General features: G+C 36.8%; 1 protein-coding gene across 2 annotated transcripts in view; it reads left to right on the forward strand.

Annotated features, from left to right (window-relative positions):
• Positions 1–17,436, forward strand: part of ara (araucan) — a 699,589-nt gene that overhangs the window by 339,871 nt on the left and 342,282 nt on the right. For both annotated transcript variants that reach the window (XM_069845092.1, XM_069845093.1), the window contains exon 2: positions 2,482–2,862. In XM_069845092.1, coding sequence (XP_069701193.1) covers positions 2,482–2,862 — 381 coding nt within the window. The remainder of the gene's footprint in view (positions 1–2,481; positions 2,863–17,436) is intronic.

The raw sequence follows: 17,436 nt of genomic DNA on the forward strand, positions 1-17,436 counted from the left end.
CATTTCAATATTAAACCACATTTCAACAAAGCCCATATTAAGAATGATGGAATGCACAAACTTTCGGGTAAGTTCATTATTATGAACTGTATATTGATTATTTATTTATAAACTATTAAATTAAGGACGTCATTCGTTGTGTTCATTTTGAATTGAAATTAATAGTGACTTTCAAGGTTCATTACTTAAATGCTATAAATTTCCGTAGGTGATGATAGGAGGAAAGTTTTCGAAAACCTAAAGCAGGTTAGGTGTAGAGAAATCTCGAAGAAACTACCGACAGGAAATCTAGCATAACTGTAAATCTTGAATCGAGATAACGCATTATAAATGCAATAAATGTATTACAAACCTTTTTGAAAATTACATGCCGCCACTGATGGACTTTTGCACAGGCATAGAATGTAAAAAACTCCACGCGGAAGTCATCCCCAATAGAAGTGGAGTGAGGCTGACGACATATTTCCCCTACTTACGGGTTCTGAAGGCCTGTACTGGATTATCGCACATATACGATCCATATCGTACGGTTGGCAACACTGCTTTCCTTATCAATAATGAACTCGTCCATGAATCACTGCGCAATTAGTTGACATAGGCCGAATTAAAGGAATTGAATTGAATTGAAAAATGAGAATTTGGAGGACAAATTTAAAAGGTACGCAAAACGCGTCCTTGCAAGGGTTTCGGGGCTGCAAGAAACTAAATATGTGAGCTCCAAGCCTGTTGGCCACTAGTCTCACTCCGGGTTACGCTGCTCCACTGAAGGAGCTCTAGAAAATTTTGAAGGGGGTAACCGAAAATGGACGTAACCTATTAGGTACCACATACGCGAGGGGGACGGAAATGTGATCAAAATGATCACGGGACGGGACGAGAAAGAAATGGTTGGTGTATATCTGCACATTGAAATGAACTGTGTCATTTCGTAGTGCAGGAGGAGTCGAGAAGACTCTGTCGTCTGTTCTTCGATGACAAGACAGGTGAAGACCGCTAAGAGAGACGCCGTGAATTCTGAATCTGCAAATTGAAAGGTTCCCTGTCCTTTCGCATTGCGACTAAATGAGTGATCTCTCAAATTAAATAGGCAATTTATAGGTTCTGAACAGGGCATTACCAAATTAAAGAAATACTCCTGTACTTATATCAGTCTAGTATATACAGCCACGAAGCTTGAGTTGCGAGGGTGCTAGGAACAATAGACAATGCCGATACTATTTCGCATTGTCTGTAATGAGGCGATAATAGAGATCCTAATGGTTAGCAACTATCTATGGATGCATATTTACTAGTATTGAGCTTCGTGACTGTATATACTAGACCAGTGGGCGGCAGAAGCTGCAGTTATGACGTAAGAGCCAGTCAGGCCTCAAGAGCTTGGAAGAGCGAGCAGTTGAGTCGTATTACTGTTATCACGCACCAGCGCAGTGGCGTCAGTGCAGCAATGATACGACAGTTCTTGGAGATAATTTGATGGAATCACATTCCTGTATTTTGCTAGGGAATAACTCCTCTGCGGTCATGATGGCAAGATTCTTGTCAAATTCCCCGTCATTAAAAGAACGCATGTTCTTTCCAATGTCTAGTGAAATCCTATATCTTAAGCCTTAAGCTTACCATTGATTCACTGAGAGTGTGTTCCCTACCTTCACTTAACAATTTAGGCTATCTTTCAATTGCTGCACCAGTACTTGTCGATCTTCTCCCCCATATTTCTCATAATCATTTGTGTGGCATACCGAATAATGGCGTTGTATATTGAACTTCTTTACATGCTGAAACAGTTTGCCACAAATCAAACACTTCGCCATTCCTCCATACTCCATAACACAGTTTGATCTCGACAAAGCATTTAGCTTGGGCACGGTAGTAACACAAAGTGATGGTGTGTTTCAAAAGTTGAAATATACTTTGCATACTACTCACCAAGTTAGGGCCTAGATAGTTCAATCTGTATATTGTGTAGAAAAATGTCTGTTAAAAACACTTGAACTGTTTTCAAGTTTCCGAGTAGACAAAGTGTTGTAGTACTGCTTAAATTATTTATTTCTATATTTGTATCTTTATAGCAGTTTCGGAGCCTCATTTACATAATGCGAACGCTTCTGCAGCTGGCTGTATTATGAATTTCATATTATTATAAGTATATTAAATTTGATTACAAACCAAAATATTTTGTTACATTGATTTATCACGGATGTACAGTTTTGTTTTCGTACAAATGTATTGTAATTGTGCTGTTCCCATACCACCTCAGACGAATGGATCGCGCTCTGTCAGTGCATAGGCGCCGTACCGCCACTGTTCAGTTGAACCTTCTCTCCTCGCTGTGCTCAGTATGCAGAGTTTTCCGAGCAAAGAGCGTGGCGGCTCCGTTGTATGACGTCACAGAGCACGGAACATGCCGGTCACTATACTAGACTGTAGTTATATGTATGTTGTTATTGCAAGTTCTTATGAAGGTGTTCGCTTTGTTCGCAGCTGTTGGTGGCCGGCCAACCCACTACGGCCACATCCCCGCCTCTGGGAGCGGGAGCGGGTTCCGTGGGTTCCGGGGGCGGCGGCGGGGGCGTGACGGCCGGGGCGGTGTCCCCCGGGAGCGGCGGCGGAGCGACAGGTAACGGTGCGCCGCCCCCCTCGAGCGCCACGTCGTGTTGTGAGAACGGGCGGCCCATCATGACGGACCCCGTGTCCGGGCAGACGGTCTGTTCGTGCCAGTACGACTCCGCCAGACTCGCGCTGTCCTCTTACCCTCGACTGTCGACGTCAGGGGTCGGCGTCTACGGCACCCCGTACCCGTCCACCGACCAGAACCCCTACCCCAGCATCGGGGTCGACAGTTCCGCCTTCTACTCCCCGTTGGTGAGTACAATTGCTTTGCATTACCTGATGTAACATTGAGGTAAAATAATGTCATTGTGGAGTGGGAAACCTAATAGAGCTAAGTGCCCAAAACTTGTTTTAAAAATATACAACTTTTGCAAGAGGTTCTGATACACTGGCGTTCAAAGATACGTGACCTACGATTTTATGATCGTGTAAACGAACTTATAACCATGGCATAAGCATAGTCTAGTACATACAGTTGTTAATTAAGTATGGAATATTGCTAATAACTAGTGCTGCTGATCGGTCAAAATATTTAATCGATTAACTATTTGAATTTAATCGATTAATCAATAGATTAATCGAGTTTTGATCGAGTTGAAAAAATTATTTATACTGTAAACATTAAGCATACAAAGAAATAATTTATTACAGTTGTATGAACACTTTTGTAAAATTAAATTAAAATTAAACATCTGTACCAGCGTCGTGGTATTGCCACTGAAGATGGAGGAGCATTCCTCCGAAACATGTCTGGTTTTTAACTGATTATATTAATTTTAATTTAATTTTACAAAGAGTCTCCTTTAAGCCACGATACGCGGTCGAACGTCTGTACCAGCGTCGTGGTATTGCCACTGAAGATGGAGGAGCATTCGTCCGAAACATGTCTGGTTTTTAACTGATTATATTAATCTTAATTTAATTTTACAAAAGTGTTCATACAACTGTAATAAATTATTTCTTTGTATTCTTAATATCTCATTTATGAACACTGTTGAATTTGATCTTACTCGTGTAAATTCAAATATTGTATACAGAATTATTGTTAAGGGAACCAGATACGACGAAATGGTTTAAATAAAAAAAATGGTTGATGTATTTGGAATGACGTTTTAAACTTAATATTCCAAAATATCAGCGTTCAACTCTTCCGGAAAGTGTCCCTTTTTAATAGTTTTGAAAATGTATGCAAGTCAGACTTTGGTTCTGTTTCCTGTTCTTGACCTATTTTTCTCCTTTCGGCATTTTTCACATTTTCACTATACTCAGTGTGAAAGCTATTCCAGATGGAGACTTAATTTTTTACCACTTATTGTCATAGTGATGCCTTCTGCATTAAATGTAAAATTACAGAATTGGAAAAAAGAAAATCTGACAAAAAATCTTAACTATAAAAATTGATGTCAAATTTTGGACATTTAGGAAAAAATCGGTGGGAAAGCATCATGAGAGTAATATCAAATTAAGTGTTTTAATGGATAGAGAAAGCATTAGGCAACAAACTTTAAAAATTTTAGCTCTGTTTAGGAGCTGAGTGTACTGAAATATTGAAAATTTATCATTGTCAAGATAGGAGGTATCCGGTCCCCTTAAATTTAACTTGTGTTCGATGATAAGCATAAGTATTAAATGTTGTATATCTGTATATATTGTATCGTTATATTACAAAACAATTATTTTAAATACTTACTAACATATTTATTATGAGGCTTTTAATTTATTGTATCAATTTCTCCGGGAATTTTTGAGACAAACAAAAATAACAAAATGTATGAAGACTCATCTAGTTAATACTGCTTCATCCATGATTTTAAACATCTGAGTGCATTCATATGCTCCGAATTAAGTGCCGCTCTACGTTTAGTAACAATGTTTCCTGCATCACTAAACATAAAAAAAAAACTTTATTCTGTCAAGCACTTCTTCACGATCGCTCAATTAAATCCAAACGTTTCACCGAGTTTACCTTTCAAATTCTCATATGACATAATGGAGTTTACACTTTTCACAAACTACAGAAAACTATTTTTTTTCTTTATCAAACTAAACACACAACCTTCATATACACAAACTCAGTAGAGAAACTGCAACTGCAAAACTACAGCGGTCGAAACAGAAGACTGGCCCCTATTAATCGAATTACCAGATTTTAGAAAGAGAAGAAGGTAGTTACGCTCTCACTTGCACACAATGTAGACATGGCTATTTTATAAGGGATGAGGGGGAGGAATCCCAGAAAAGTATGTAATTCATAGGATACTGCCACATAGAAATCGATGGTGATCTGTCAATCACAATTTTGTAATTCACAGGATAGAGTGTACAGAAGATCTATGGGGCAGATTTAAAATTTCTAATCTTTTCTTTAACTTCCCTATACTGGGTGTTCAGTTCAAAATGTGTCATGGCTCGCTGTATGCCGTCATGTGGCTAGCCGATGAGCCTAGAGAATTCAATCTTCCTACACTTCCGCAGAGGTGTATAACCTAAGAGGCAGAAAAGTTGCCTAACAAGTACGGCGTTCATTCTGAAGCGTAGTACCGATACGTACGGTAACGCCGGTAGTGGCAGGAATGTGAACTGTTTGGAAATACGTACTGTCGGGATATGGGGAGAGGGTTAAGACGATTACTTACGTATTTGTTGACATTAACTTCGACGATCAACATGGACACGGAGCATTTGATTTGTGTTGTGGAATGTTACCGTACGCAACCGATGATAACAAATACCCTGCGTACGACTTGCCGGCGCAAAACACAGTTCGAAAGAGATTATGGTAGCACACAGACCGTACAGACCGCCATCTGTTGCTACGACGTTCAAGTTATACCGTACACGTTCTCAAGTTCAGATTGAAGAACGCCTTAAATAATAGGCAACTTCTCTAACATATAAGCTGAAACTCGCTTCAAATCGTTGACCCAACAACAGTGACGTCATGACACACTTTGAAATGAACACCCAGTACTACAACGTATCAGGCTTTGAGTCGCCATTGGTCTAAAGAAGAATGGCGGGGGTGTGTTTGTAATAATTTAACAAAATGTTCTGTTAGGGGGATGGAGACGCAAGGTGTCAAAATGCGTGCGTGTTGCTAGTACCTCCGTCTCCCTCCCTCTCCTCCTCATTCACGCCCTCTCAGAGTTTCTGAGCACGCTCCGCCATGACACACGCATATGCCACATTAGAATTATGAAGAGAAGCGAATCAACTGTTTCTGTACTTCAGCTAATAACTTTCACAACGCTGTTCGGTCGTGAGGCTGGACTGTGGTAGTCTTGTCTCTCTTGGTCAAGACTTGTAGAAGGAAATAAACATGACATACACTTCATGTTCTTCTCACTGATATTATAATCTAACGTACATAAAATCGTCTCAAATGAGTTGACCATAGCCATCTTCTTATGGAAAATTTTCTCTTCGCGAATTCAAGATCAGTTTAAAGAGAGCTGGAACATGGCAAAATCTAAACCCGTGAAAAATACTACTTCCAAACGAAATGTGAATATGATTATTTCGTTGTTGAAGACGAAAGAATTGCTTGTTTATTGTGTCCCATCCAATTTATTTCTACTCGTCATTTCAATATTAAACCACATTTCAACAAAGCCCATATTAAGAATTATGGAATGCACAAACTTTCGGGTAAGTTCATTATCACGAACTGTATATTGATTATTTATTTATATACCGTACTGTAAAATTAAGGACGTCACTCGTGTTCATTTTAAATTGAAATGAATAGTGGCTTTCAAGATTCATTACTTAAATGCTATAAATTTATGTTTCCGTAGGTGATAATAGGAGGAAAGTTTTCGAAAATCTAAAGCAGGTTAGGTGCAAAGAAATCTCAAAGAAACTACCGACAGGAAATCCAGCGTAATTGTAAACCTTGAAACGAGATAACGCATTATAAAAACAATGCATTTATTACAAAACTTTTTGAAAATTACATGCCGCCACTGATGGACCTTTGACGGCCAGAGAATGTAAACAACTCTACGCGGAATTCGATCATCCCCAATAGAAGTGGAGTAAGCTGACGTCATATTTCCTCTACTTACGAGTTCTGCAGGCATGGGATAGACGGATAGGTAGGTAGGGAGGGAGGTAGATAGGGAGGTAGGTAGGTATGGATGAAAGGAAGTAAAAGTGGTTACGTGAGTGGGTGGGTGGGTAGGTGGATGGATGGATGAACGGCTAAATCGGTAGGTAAGGAGGTAGTAGGAGGTGGAAGGATGGGTAAATAGTAAGTAGTGGTGTGGGATTTAATCGATTAATCTAATATCTTGAGAAAGGACAATTATGTTTAGGAAATAGTGTTGTCACTTAGGACTATTTGTTATATTGAATTATTTCAATGTTAAAATTGTATTGCTTGTTTCTTTTTCTTTTCTTTTCTTTTTTTTTTTTTTTTGGAAAATATAATTTTAGTTAATGCTCCGCCATAAATGTTGTAACTAAAATCTTGTGCATCCCTCGTGTTTATAGTACAGCTCGTCCTCCCCGCAAACGTTACCTGCACTTTGTTTACGTTTTCACTGTGCCTAAACGAGACGCTCTACTGCAGCCGTGGCGAAAATGTAATTGTGCGCCGAGCCACTGTGTAACCTGCAACGTGCATAGCACCTATGGAGGGGGGGGGGCGAACACCCGAAGGGGAAGTGAAGCAACTGTCTGACTTATTAACGGATATTTATATTCCTTACGTCAAGCACTTAAATATAATTTTATACAATACAAGGTTACAAACTAATGATTAATACCTGTAACGAAGAAAGAAATGAACAATAAAACATAGGACACATTATCACAACCTAAAATTAACTGTCTTCAGAATGTCTCTGCGACAGAGTTTCAAAATCAGGAATTATGTCACTTACTGCCAGTCGTAGTTGATCACGAAGGTATTTGTCTGTCAGTCGTGATATAAATTTGGTTTTTACTATTTTAATTGTTGAAAATAATTTACTGAGTGGCTGCTATATAGTAAAATATAGAAATCAAAATCTAATTTAAGTTATTCTCTACATCTACTTATATAACCCCAAAACGTTTCACTTTCATATCATCAATATAGCATTAACATGTATAATTAATGAAAAATAGTCACATCACGGCATTAACTACAATAATATTTCATTTCTAATGGTAAAAATGTCGGCAAACCACCTCAAGTTTTGTAGTTTTTAATATCCAATACACAGCTGTACCCAGAAAATTACAATAGAAAATAGGAAAATTATGTAGGAAAATTGACATTTCACTGAAAACTAATATTTTTCCGAAAAACTTTGGGTTCCAAACTTCAAAATGAGGGGCCATTTATTAAAATCCGTTCAGCCGTTTTCCCGTAATTTCCATTACCAGTTCTAGAAAAGCTTATTCAAATGTAGGCCTATATTAATTTATCTAAGGACTTGGTGAATCTCTGAAAGACTTGTTAGTTTCATTAGCACCTGAGGTCAAATTTATGAAACGTTCAAGCAAACCGGTTGTGATTTCAACAGTGAATGGAGAAACACACCCTCCACTCAGACCAGGCTTTAAATCCACTCCGTGTCCGTGGATTCCGGTGGTATTTATAACAACCAATCAGATTTGAAATTCAACTGTTGGTTAATTAATGTTGTCATGGTGCTTGCTTTATAATGGAATCGAACGATGCAGCTGTACGGGTTAACTGTTGCCACATTTAATATTCTATCTGCTTGTTTATAATTGCAAATTAAAGATTGGAGTGGTAGAGGGGAGGAGTGAGAAGAAATATGGGATCGCCATGGGGGGCCCTCGGAATTATGTTTGCTCTGTGTTTGAATCTCTCTATTCTCGCTCCACCAGACCTTTCAGTTGTAATTTATATCTAGTTCTAAGTCCGGTACAATCTCTCTCTCAGGCCAGCGTGCAAGATATGAAGACCGATGTCCGAAGTAAATCTTGTTTGTTAGCTTAGCTGGTAAGACAGTACAATTCTTTTGTTGACATTGAAACGATTTTTCAATTACCGGTACGTAAATGTTATGAAACGTAGAGAAATATAGACGGGTGTCATGACAAATTGAATAAATAATAATAATAATAATAATAATAATAATAATAATAATAATAATAATTACTTACTGGCTTTTAAGAAAACCGGAGGGTCATTGCCGCCCTCACATATGCCCGCCATTGGTCCCTATCCTGAGCAAGATTAATCCAATCTCTACCATCATATCCCATCTCCCTCAAATCCATTTTAATATTATCTTCCCATCTACGTCTCGGACTCCCCAAAGGTCTTTTTCCCTCTGAGCTCCCAACTAATACTCTATAAGCATTTCTGGATTCGCCCATACGTGCTACATGCTCTGCCCATCCCAAACGTCTGGATTTAATGTTCCTAATTATGTCAGGTGAAGAATACAATGCGTGCAATTCTGTGTTGTGTAACTTTCTCCATTCTCCTGTAACTTCATCTCTCTTAGCCCCAAATATTTTCCTAAGAACCTTATTCTCAAACACACTTAATCTCTGTTCCTCTCTCAAAGTGAGAGTCCAAGTTTCACAGCCATAGAGAACAACCGGTAATAAAACTGTTTTATAAATTCTAACTTTCAGATTTTTTGACAGCAGACTGGATGATAAGAGCTTCTCAACCGAATAATAACAGGCATTTCCCATATTTATTCTGTGTTTAATTTCCTCCCGAGTATCATTTATATTTGTTACTGTTGCTCCAAGTTATTTGAATTTTTCCACCTCTTCGAAGGATAAATGTCCAATTTTTATAGTTCCATTTCGTACAATATTCTGGTCACGAGACATAATCATATACTTAGTCTTTTCGGGATTTACTTCCAATTCTATCGCTTTACTTGCTTCAAGTAGAATTTCCGCGTTTTCCCTAATAGTTTGTGGATTTTCTCCTAACCTATTCACGTCATCCGCATAGCAATTCCTCATAGAAGCTATCCTTTATATGGTCGTCTTTCTTTTCTGTAGGGGCGTGAGCATTTATAACTACGATATCGCACCATCTACCCTTAAGTACTAAATACGATAACCTGTACTGATAAATTCGACCTTTTTTACTGCTGATTTTATTCTTTTATGTACAAAGAATCCTGTTCCTAATTGATGATTAATGTTTCCTTTCCCATAATACAAGTAATCGCCTATTTGAGATATACCGTTCCCATCTAACCTAACCTCTTGTACTCCCACAAAGTCTATTCTATATCTAGCTAGTTCTTTTGCTACTAATGTTACCCTCCTGTTCTATACAGATTTGTAACATTCCAAGTACAAAATCTCATAAACTTATTCCTTTGCTGTGGTCGTGCCAGAGAATCAGTCCCATTCCGAGGCTTATTTCAAGGTTTCGTAACAAGCTGTTTTTTTGCGGTGATGGGTTGTTAGCCCTTCGCCCAACCCCCAAGCTGGAGGACCACCCCTCATCGGCTGTCCACGACTGCTTATTCAATATATTCACAGCTACCCTCCATATCTGGAGGCCGTCTCCTTGATCCGCAACCTGAGGACGCGCCATGCTGTGGTGATAGGGACCCACAATACATGGACAATAAAAGTACATACAAATAATTATTAAAATAATTGTAATTGGAAATGAAAGGATGAAATTATATAAATTAATATAATACAGGGACATCATTTTATTTTTACTAACATTTCTGATATTAACCTGCCTATACCTTTGAATCAACGGTTGCTAACCCCTTCCATGACTGGAGTTCGATGGCGTAATATACAAACAAATCACTTTACTAGGTATAGGAGGGAAGAAAAGTAATTCATCCATTTACGTAAACTAGAAAATATCAAGCTTTTGAGTTTGATAATTTTCATTAGGTTTTTTTTAATCAAAATACAGTACAATATTAACAATAAGTGTTTTTACTCACGAACTGAGCTGTCCATGTGGACGTATTCATTATGCAGTGTATATTAGAGTGTCTATAGCACATTAGCGTACACTATAGAGAATGAAGTTAAATTGAAAAATAATCATAATATGGATATTTAAACACATTTTTCAAAATGGTGGCGGTTCATTTCGATTAATGTATGTAATTCCAATTACCAGTTTCGTCCTTCGTACTAGTAGGCCTAACTCATGTTGAAATAATTCTGTACCTACTCTATAAAAGAGTACCTTACGTACTGTAAACTCAATCTTCACTTCTGCTCGATCCGAAAATATAAAATTACTCAGACATTCTGTCTACTGTCCGTCCAAGTGATTATGTCGCAGGATCTTAGAAAGGAGGGAAATCACGTGACAGTTAATTACTTAACGAGGCCTGTTATTTAAGTTATTTTAAACAGTTGTATGGGTATAATATTACGTATGTGTCCAATTCCTAACAGAAATTAAAATTCTCAGAAAAGAGCTAAGACAGCCCAGCCACTAGCCTTTACCGAGAGGCGAATAGAAGCTGGTGGGGAAAACCGAAATGCGACAAATGGAGGATAGTACCTGTGCGAAAATGATTCAATATTGAAAGCTCTTTCGTCATTGGAAAACGCGAACATATTTTTGGAACGTACTGTGACGATAAGGCTACTATGACTTGGATCTGTGTGGAAGACGGTTGAACTTCATTCGTAGAAGGGGTGGGAGTGAAGTACATTCAAAAACTCAGGTACAATAAAAATTGAAGTAAAAATAAAATGATGTCCCTGTACAAATGATATAAAAGATAACGAGAATAATATTATAATACATATCTAAACAAGAGACATAAATTAATAACTGACATAAAACTCCAAAAGTATATCATCATCATCATCATCCTTGGCTCGACAATCCATCATGGGTCCTGGCTGTCCATAGGAGTTTCCGCCATTAATCCCTATTTCTAGCAACACTCATCCACTCCAGTAGTTCTGGCATCCTCCCTGATGCCATCCTCCCTGATGCCATCCTCCCATCCCAAAAGTATATACTACACATTAAATGGATCCAAGTTCAATCCATGCAAATTAGCATATTTTATGCATCTGCAGACCGGAGAGAGAGATTTAGAATTTCTATTGTAAAAAAATTTTATGAAATCTTAAACCCTTAGCAGGAATACGAAGACTCTTCAAATTATTCACGATTGTACACAGCTCCACAGAATGCCACTATGCGTTGTTTATGTGAACTGCGTTTCGTCTGTAGCGACGGGAGAAGAGCGAGGCGCGGGTGACATCTATACTCCTCGCTGTACTCAACTGAAATCTACACTTTTGGTACGAACTTCTTACCTATGGTTAAGATAACAGTGCGTTTGTGATATACCTCATACGGGATTATATCTATAAGGAAAGTATCATCGAATTATCGAGGTAACTAACAGTGCTGAAGTAATATGACTTAGCCAGGATTAAGTATGCAAGTCGTCATGAAATCTTACATTACTGAAATACTTCTGTAACTTATCTCAACTAAGACTAAACCCATAACAATAAAAAATTAATTTATCTTCTTAAGTTCGGATTGAAATACTTCTATAACTTATTTCAGACTAAGCTCAGAATAGAAGTGCTATTGGATTACCATGGTAACTTACAGAAATGGTATTTACAGGAATACAGCGACTTCTTCGATGACGGAACAAAATTTGAATTCTATAGATCTTAAAGATTGTAAACAAAGCAGCAGAGAAAGTTTTCTTAGAGTGAAAAGTTTTCTTCATTCCTTTCCCCAGCAACGAACCATTATATAAAAAAAATCGTGATATTGTCCACTGTGTTCTAAAAGAATAAGAATTAAACAAGAAACTATCTACGTAAGTTACGTGTTACCTTAGTAACACGTAAGAAATCTTAAACATATATGAAGATCTAAATATTTAATATTTACCATTCAACTGTTTTCGTAGCATCTCAACCACAGAAACGTCAGGAGTGAGTGTTTTAGTATTAATTAAATTAGGTGGCGTCTCTTCCGTGATTTTGCTGTTTGTAATGACGACCAGCTCTGCAGCTTCGTGCGTCAGCTGTTACCACTCGGACACGCGAGTTGCCGCATTAAGATTCAATTACTCAGTTCGGCTCTTCATTACAGCAATCCACCTCTGTTGAGGCACGAAATTAGACAGAATAATAATATATTTCTCACTTTTTTCAGAGAAGATATACACGAGTATAACTTTTTAACTGTCTTGCTCTTCCTTTTTAATGTAGAATTCGTATTTTCCCGCACAGAGTATGGGCACCCATTTCGGGACTCGTGGTGGGGGAAAAAAAAGGCAATCTTTAAAATGCTTATTGTAACAACATTATAACTCACAGCGGAATGCTAATTTTATAGTAGTTAGGTCATGAACCAATGCAATTTGTGTGAGCACGTCCAATGATGCCAAATCCCCTCGCTACTGACATGAGGGCGCCAAAGTTTCGTATAAAATTATCCATGTCGCGGCGCCTCACTCAGTAATATCTCATGTCGAGAGCAGTTCCAGTTCCTATTAAAGTAATAATTTACATATATGCGTTATACTTTGAGTTAACCATAGTGAAAAATTTGTTGTGAGCTGGGACTATTTTCGGAATGTCGCTTCATATAATGAGAAAATGTAGCCTACATGCCTTTCGTTAATTACTTCTATTATCATAGATCCTTACTGTCTATTTGTAAATAGAAACAAGAATGAATTATTCAAAATAACACAACTCTAGTTTCATTCTCGAAAATGGTAGGCATATTCTACGTGTCGGTGTATCCCTGATGCAGACCAGAATTATTAGTACTCCCTACAGTTTATCTTAATCACTTCCCTGTATATTCCTCTCTATTTTAAAATTTTCTTAATTTATTTCTCCCGTTATCATATTTATATTTCACTGTTTCTCTTCCAGATATTTCTTCCTATCTTCTTTCTTTCTTCCTTCTTTCCTTCCTTTCCTTCTTTATTATTTTTTTTTCACTTATTCTTGTCGGCCTGGGTGGCGCAGTCGATATAATGCTGGCATTATATCGATCCCGGCCGAGGTCGATAGCATTTAATTATGTTTAAATGCGACAGGTTCATGTCAATAGATTTACTGGTTGTAAAGGAACTTCTGCGGGACAAAATTCCGGCGCACCAGCGACGCTGATATAACCTCGGCAGTTTCGAGCGTCGTTAAATAAAACATAATTTAATTCAATTTCTTTACTTGTTTCATTTTATTTTTCTTTCCTTCTTTTTACTTTCAGTTTTTTATTAATTTTTTTCCCCTTATTTTTATTTTTCTTTCCTTTTTTATATTTCTTTCCTTTTTTCTTTTTATTTTTCTCTCCTTATTTCTTTTTATTTTTCTTTCCTTATTTCTTCTTATTTTTCTTTCCTTATTTCTTCTTATTTTTCTTTCCCTTTTTCTTTTCATTTTTCTTTCCTTATTTCTTTTTATTTTTGTTTCCTTATTTCCTTTTATTTTTCTTTCCTTTTTATCTTTATTTTTCTTTCCTTATTTATTTTTATTTTTCTTTCCTTTTTTCTTTTTATTTTTCTTTCCTTATTTCTTTTTATTTTTCTTTCCTTATTTATTTTTATTTTTCTTTCCTTATTTCTTTTTATTTTTCTTTCCTTTTCCTTTTTATTTTTCCTTCCTTATTTCTTTTTATATTTCTTGCCTTTTTTCTTTTTATTTTTCTTTCCTTTTTATTTTTCTTTCCTTATTTCTTTTTATTTTTCTTTCCTTTTTTCTTTTTATTTTTCTTTCCTTATTTCTTTTTATTTTTCTTTCCTTATTTATTTTTATTTTTCTTCCCTTATTTCTTTTTATTTTTCTTTCCTTTTTTCTTTTTATTTTTCTTTCCTTATTTCTTTTTATTTTTCTTTCCTTATTTCTTTTTATTTTTCTTTCCTTATTTATTTTTATTTTTCTTTCCTTATTTCTTTTTATTTTTCTTTCTTTTTTTCTTTTTATTTTTCTTTCCTTATTTCTGTTTATATTTCTTGCCTTTTTTCTTTTTATTTTTCTTTCCTTTTTATTTTTATTTTTCTTTCCTTATTTCTTTTTATTTTTCTTTCCTTTTTTTCTTTTTATTTTTCTTTCCTTATTTCTTTTTATTTTTCTTTCCTTATTTCTTTTTATTTTTCTTTCCTTATTTCTTTTTATTTTTCTTTCCTTTTCCTTTTTATTTTTCCTTCCTTATTTCTTTTTATATTTCTTGCCTTTTTTCTTTTTATTTTTCTTTCCTTTTTTCTTTTCATATTTCTTTCCTTATTAATTTTTATTTTTCTTTCCTTTTTCTGTTTATTTTTCCTTTCTTTATTTCGTTTTGTATTTCTTTCCTTATTTCTTTTCATTTTTTTCCTTCCTTATTTCTTTTTATATTTCTTTCCTTTTTTTCTTTTTATATTTCTTTCCTTATTTTGTTTCATTTTTCTTTCCTTATTTCTTTTCATTTTTCTTTTCTTATTTCGGTTCATTTTTCTTTCCTTTTTTCTTTTTATTTTGCTTTCCTTATTTGGTTTCATTTTTCTTTCCTTTTTTCTTTTCATTCATGCTTTTCTTCTTCTTTCTTTGTGTTTTCTATCCTTTTTAGCTTTTCTTTTCTTTTTTTCTTTTCTTTTCATTTTATTTTTATTTTCTCCTTTCCTCTTGTTTATCTTTCCTTTCTTTTGATTTTTCTCTCCTTTTTTCCTTTCCTTTAACTTTCATTTTTTCCCTCCCTTTATCAACTCTATCATCATCGTCACTAACATTACTTCTGTTGTCATAATCTCCAACGCAACACTTCTCCATATTAATCATCTGGCACGTAGGCTACTGGCAATGAACTGCTGTACTGTAAGTTTGCATTAATTCGCGTGATGGTGCGGCATTGCAGTCAACTTTAACACCTGGAAGGCATTTCTTTTTTTTATCTGGGTGGCGATGTGTCAATTTTATCGCCTAAGAAAGCAACTCGCTGCTAATTAGGGAGGTTGGTCCGTTGGTCGGACTTAGCTCCGCTGTAGCTCTCGTTCACACGTCGGCGCGGACTGTAATTTCGGTTGTAAATGAGCCGAAATAATTGCCGCACTGCAAACACAGGATCGCGCGGGAAATTGATATTAATCGTGACCCCTGCATCGTGCGTGTCAGACTACACGCACAGCACGACGCGGCCCAAAACACACCACGTTTAATTACGAACACTCGGTCTTCTTTTCCTCTTGCAGTCAGAATTGTTGTACTCTGCTCAAGTATTACTTAGTGTAGGTTGAAATACAGGGATTTTCAAAAGTAAGAAGTAACTTCAATTGCTCATTTTCTTAATTTTGTGCAAAATCTAAAAAATTCTGGCACTGTCTTATTACATTACACAAGAAATTAGATTTTTTGCATCACTATGGCAACGAGTTTGTTTGTTTTTTATTTTGCTGGTGGTCGTGTTATTAGATAGGCATCTACCTGTAACTTGGCCTGCAAGATCGCCAGATATTAGGGGAGAGTTGGGTAGTATCGGACATCGGGTAATATCGGACAGTGCGTTTCTTTCATCTATCACCAGATGGTAGTACTTGGATAACATGGTTACGTCCACACCTGTGGAATAACGGTCAGCGAAACCAGGCGGCCCGGGTTCGAATCCCGGTTGGGGCAAGTTACCTGGTTAAGGTTTTTTCCGGGGTTTTCCCTCAACCCAATATGAGCAAATGCTGGGTAACTTTCGGTGCTGGACCCCGGACTCATTTCACCGGCATTATCACCTTCATTTCATTCAGACGCTAAATAAAACCTAGATGTTGATACAGCGTCGTAAAATAATCCAATAAAATAAAAAAAAACATGGTTACGTTTTTGTATGCGCCATAAGAGAAACGTAACCATGTCATTCAAGTACTATCATCTGTTGGTAGATGAAAGAAACTCACTGTCCGATATTACCCGATGTCTGATACTACCCTATTGTCCCCTAATCGAGCAGAATATTGCGCTCTTTTTTCTTAACTTACATTAGAAGATACGCTGTTTACAACACTAATTTTACAGTCATTGTTTCTTCAAAGATATTAATTTTAGTAGCAATGTTTTTTTTTTTTTTAACTTTTCTTGTTTTTTATGTAGGCCTATACTACTACCGTCCCGCGCCGTGGCGTCGTGGTCTAAGGCATCCTGCCTGGGACTCGCGTTACGGAATGCGCGCTGGTTCGAGTCCTCATGGGGTAGAAATTTTCTTATGAAATTTAGGCAGTGTATGGGACCTGTGCCTACCCAGCATCGTGATGCACTTGGAGAGCTACGATAGGTAGCGAAATCCGGTTACGCAAACCAGCTGTAACGGCTGGGGGGCTCATCGTGCTAACCACGCGATACCTCCATTCTGGTTGGATGATCGTCCACCTCTGCTTCGCCATGTGGGTGTGAGCCAGCAGCCGGCTGGTCGGTCTTAGCCCCTAGTGGGCTGTAGCTCCACGGATTACTATTATTATACCACCACTGAAAATATTAGATCGTTTTTTCTTAACACCTTGTATTTATGATTGTTAAAATCCGTGATTGTCTAAAAAGTGGCCGACAATGTTCCAGATAGTTTGATTTACATAAAATTCTAATGGCTTTCTTTTGTAAAATCAAGACGCTTCCAATTTTGGTTCCATTTCCCCAGAAAATTAGGGCATATAGGATTATCGACTGAAAGAAAGAAAAGTAGGCACATCTTATAGTAATATACGTTACAAGAGCGGTATGTTGACGTTTTCATGGTGGAGGAAAAGATTGAAAAAGCGAAACGTAGTTGAGCTTTTTTAATTTCCGAGAACATGAAAACAAACATACCGCTCGTGTATCGTACATTATTTTGTGCGAAGATCGTTTATTCCGTACCTGAAAGACGAATTTCTAATTAGTTGCAATGAA

Source organism: Periplaneta americana, chromosome 14, assembly GCF_040183065.1.
Source record: "Periplaneta americana isolate PAMFEO1 chromosome 14, P.americana_PAMFEO1_priV1, whole genome shotgun sequence".
Classification (NCBI taxonomy): Eukaryota; Metazoa; Arthropoda; class Insecta; order Blattodea; family Blattidae; genus Periplaneta; species Periplaneta americana.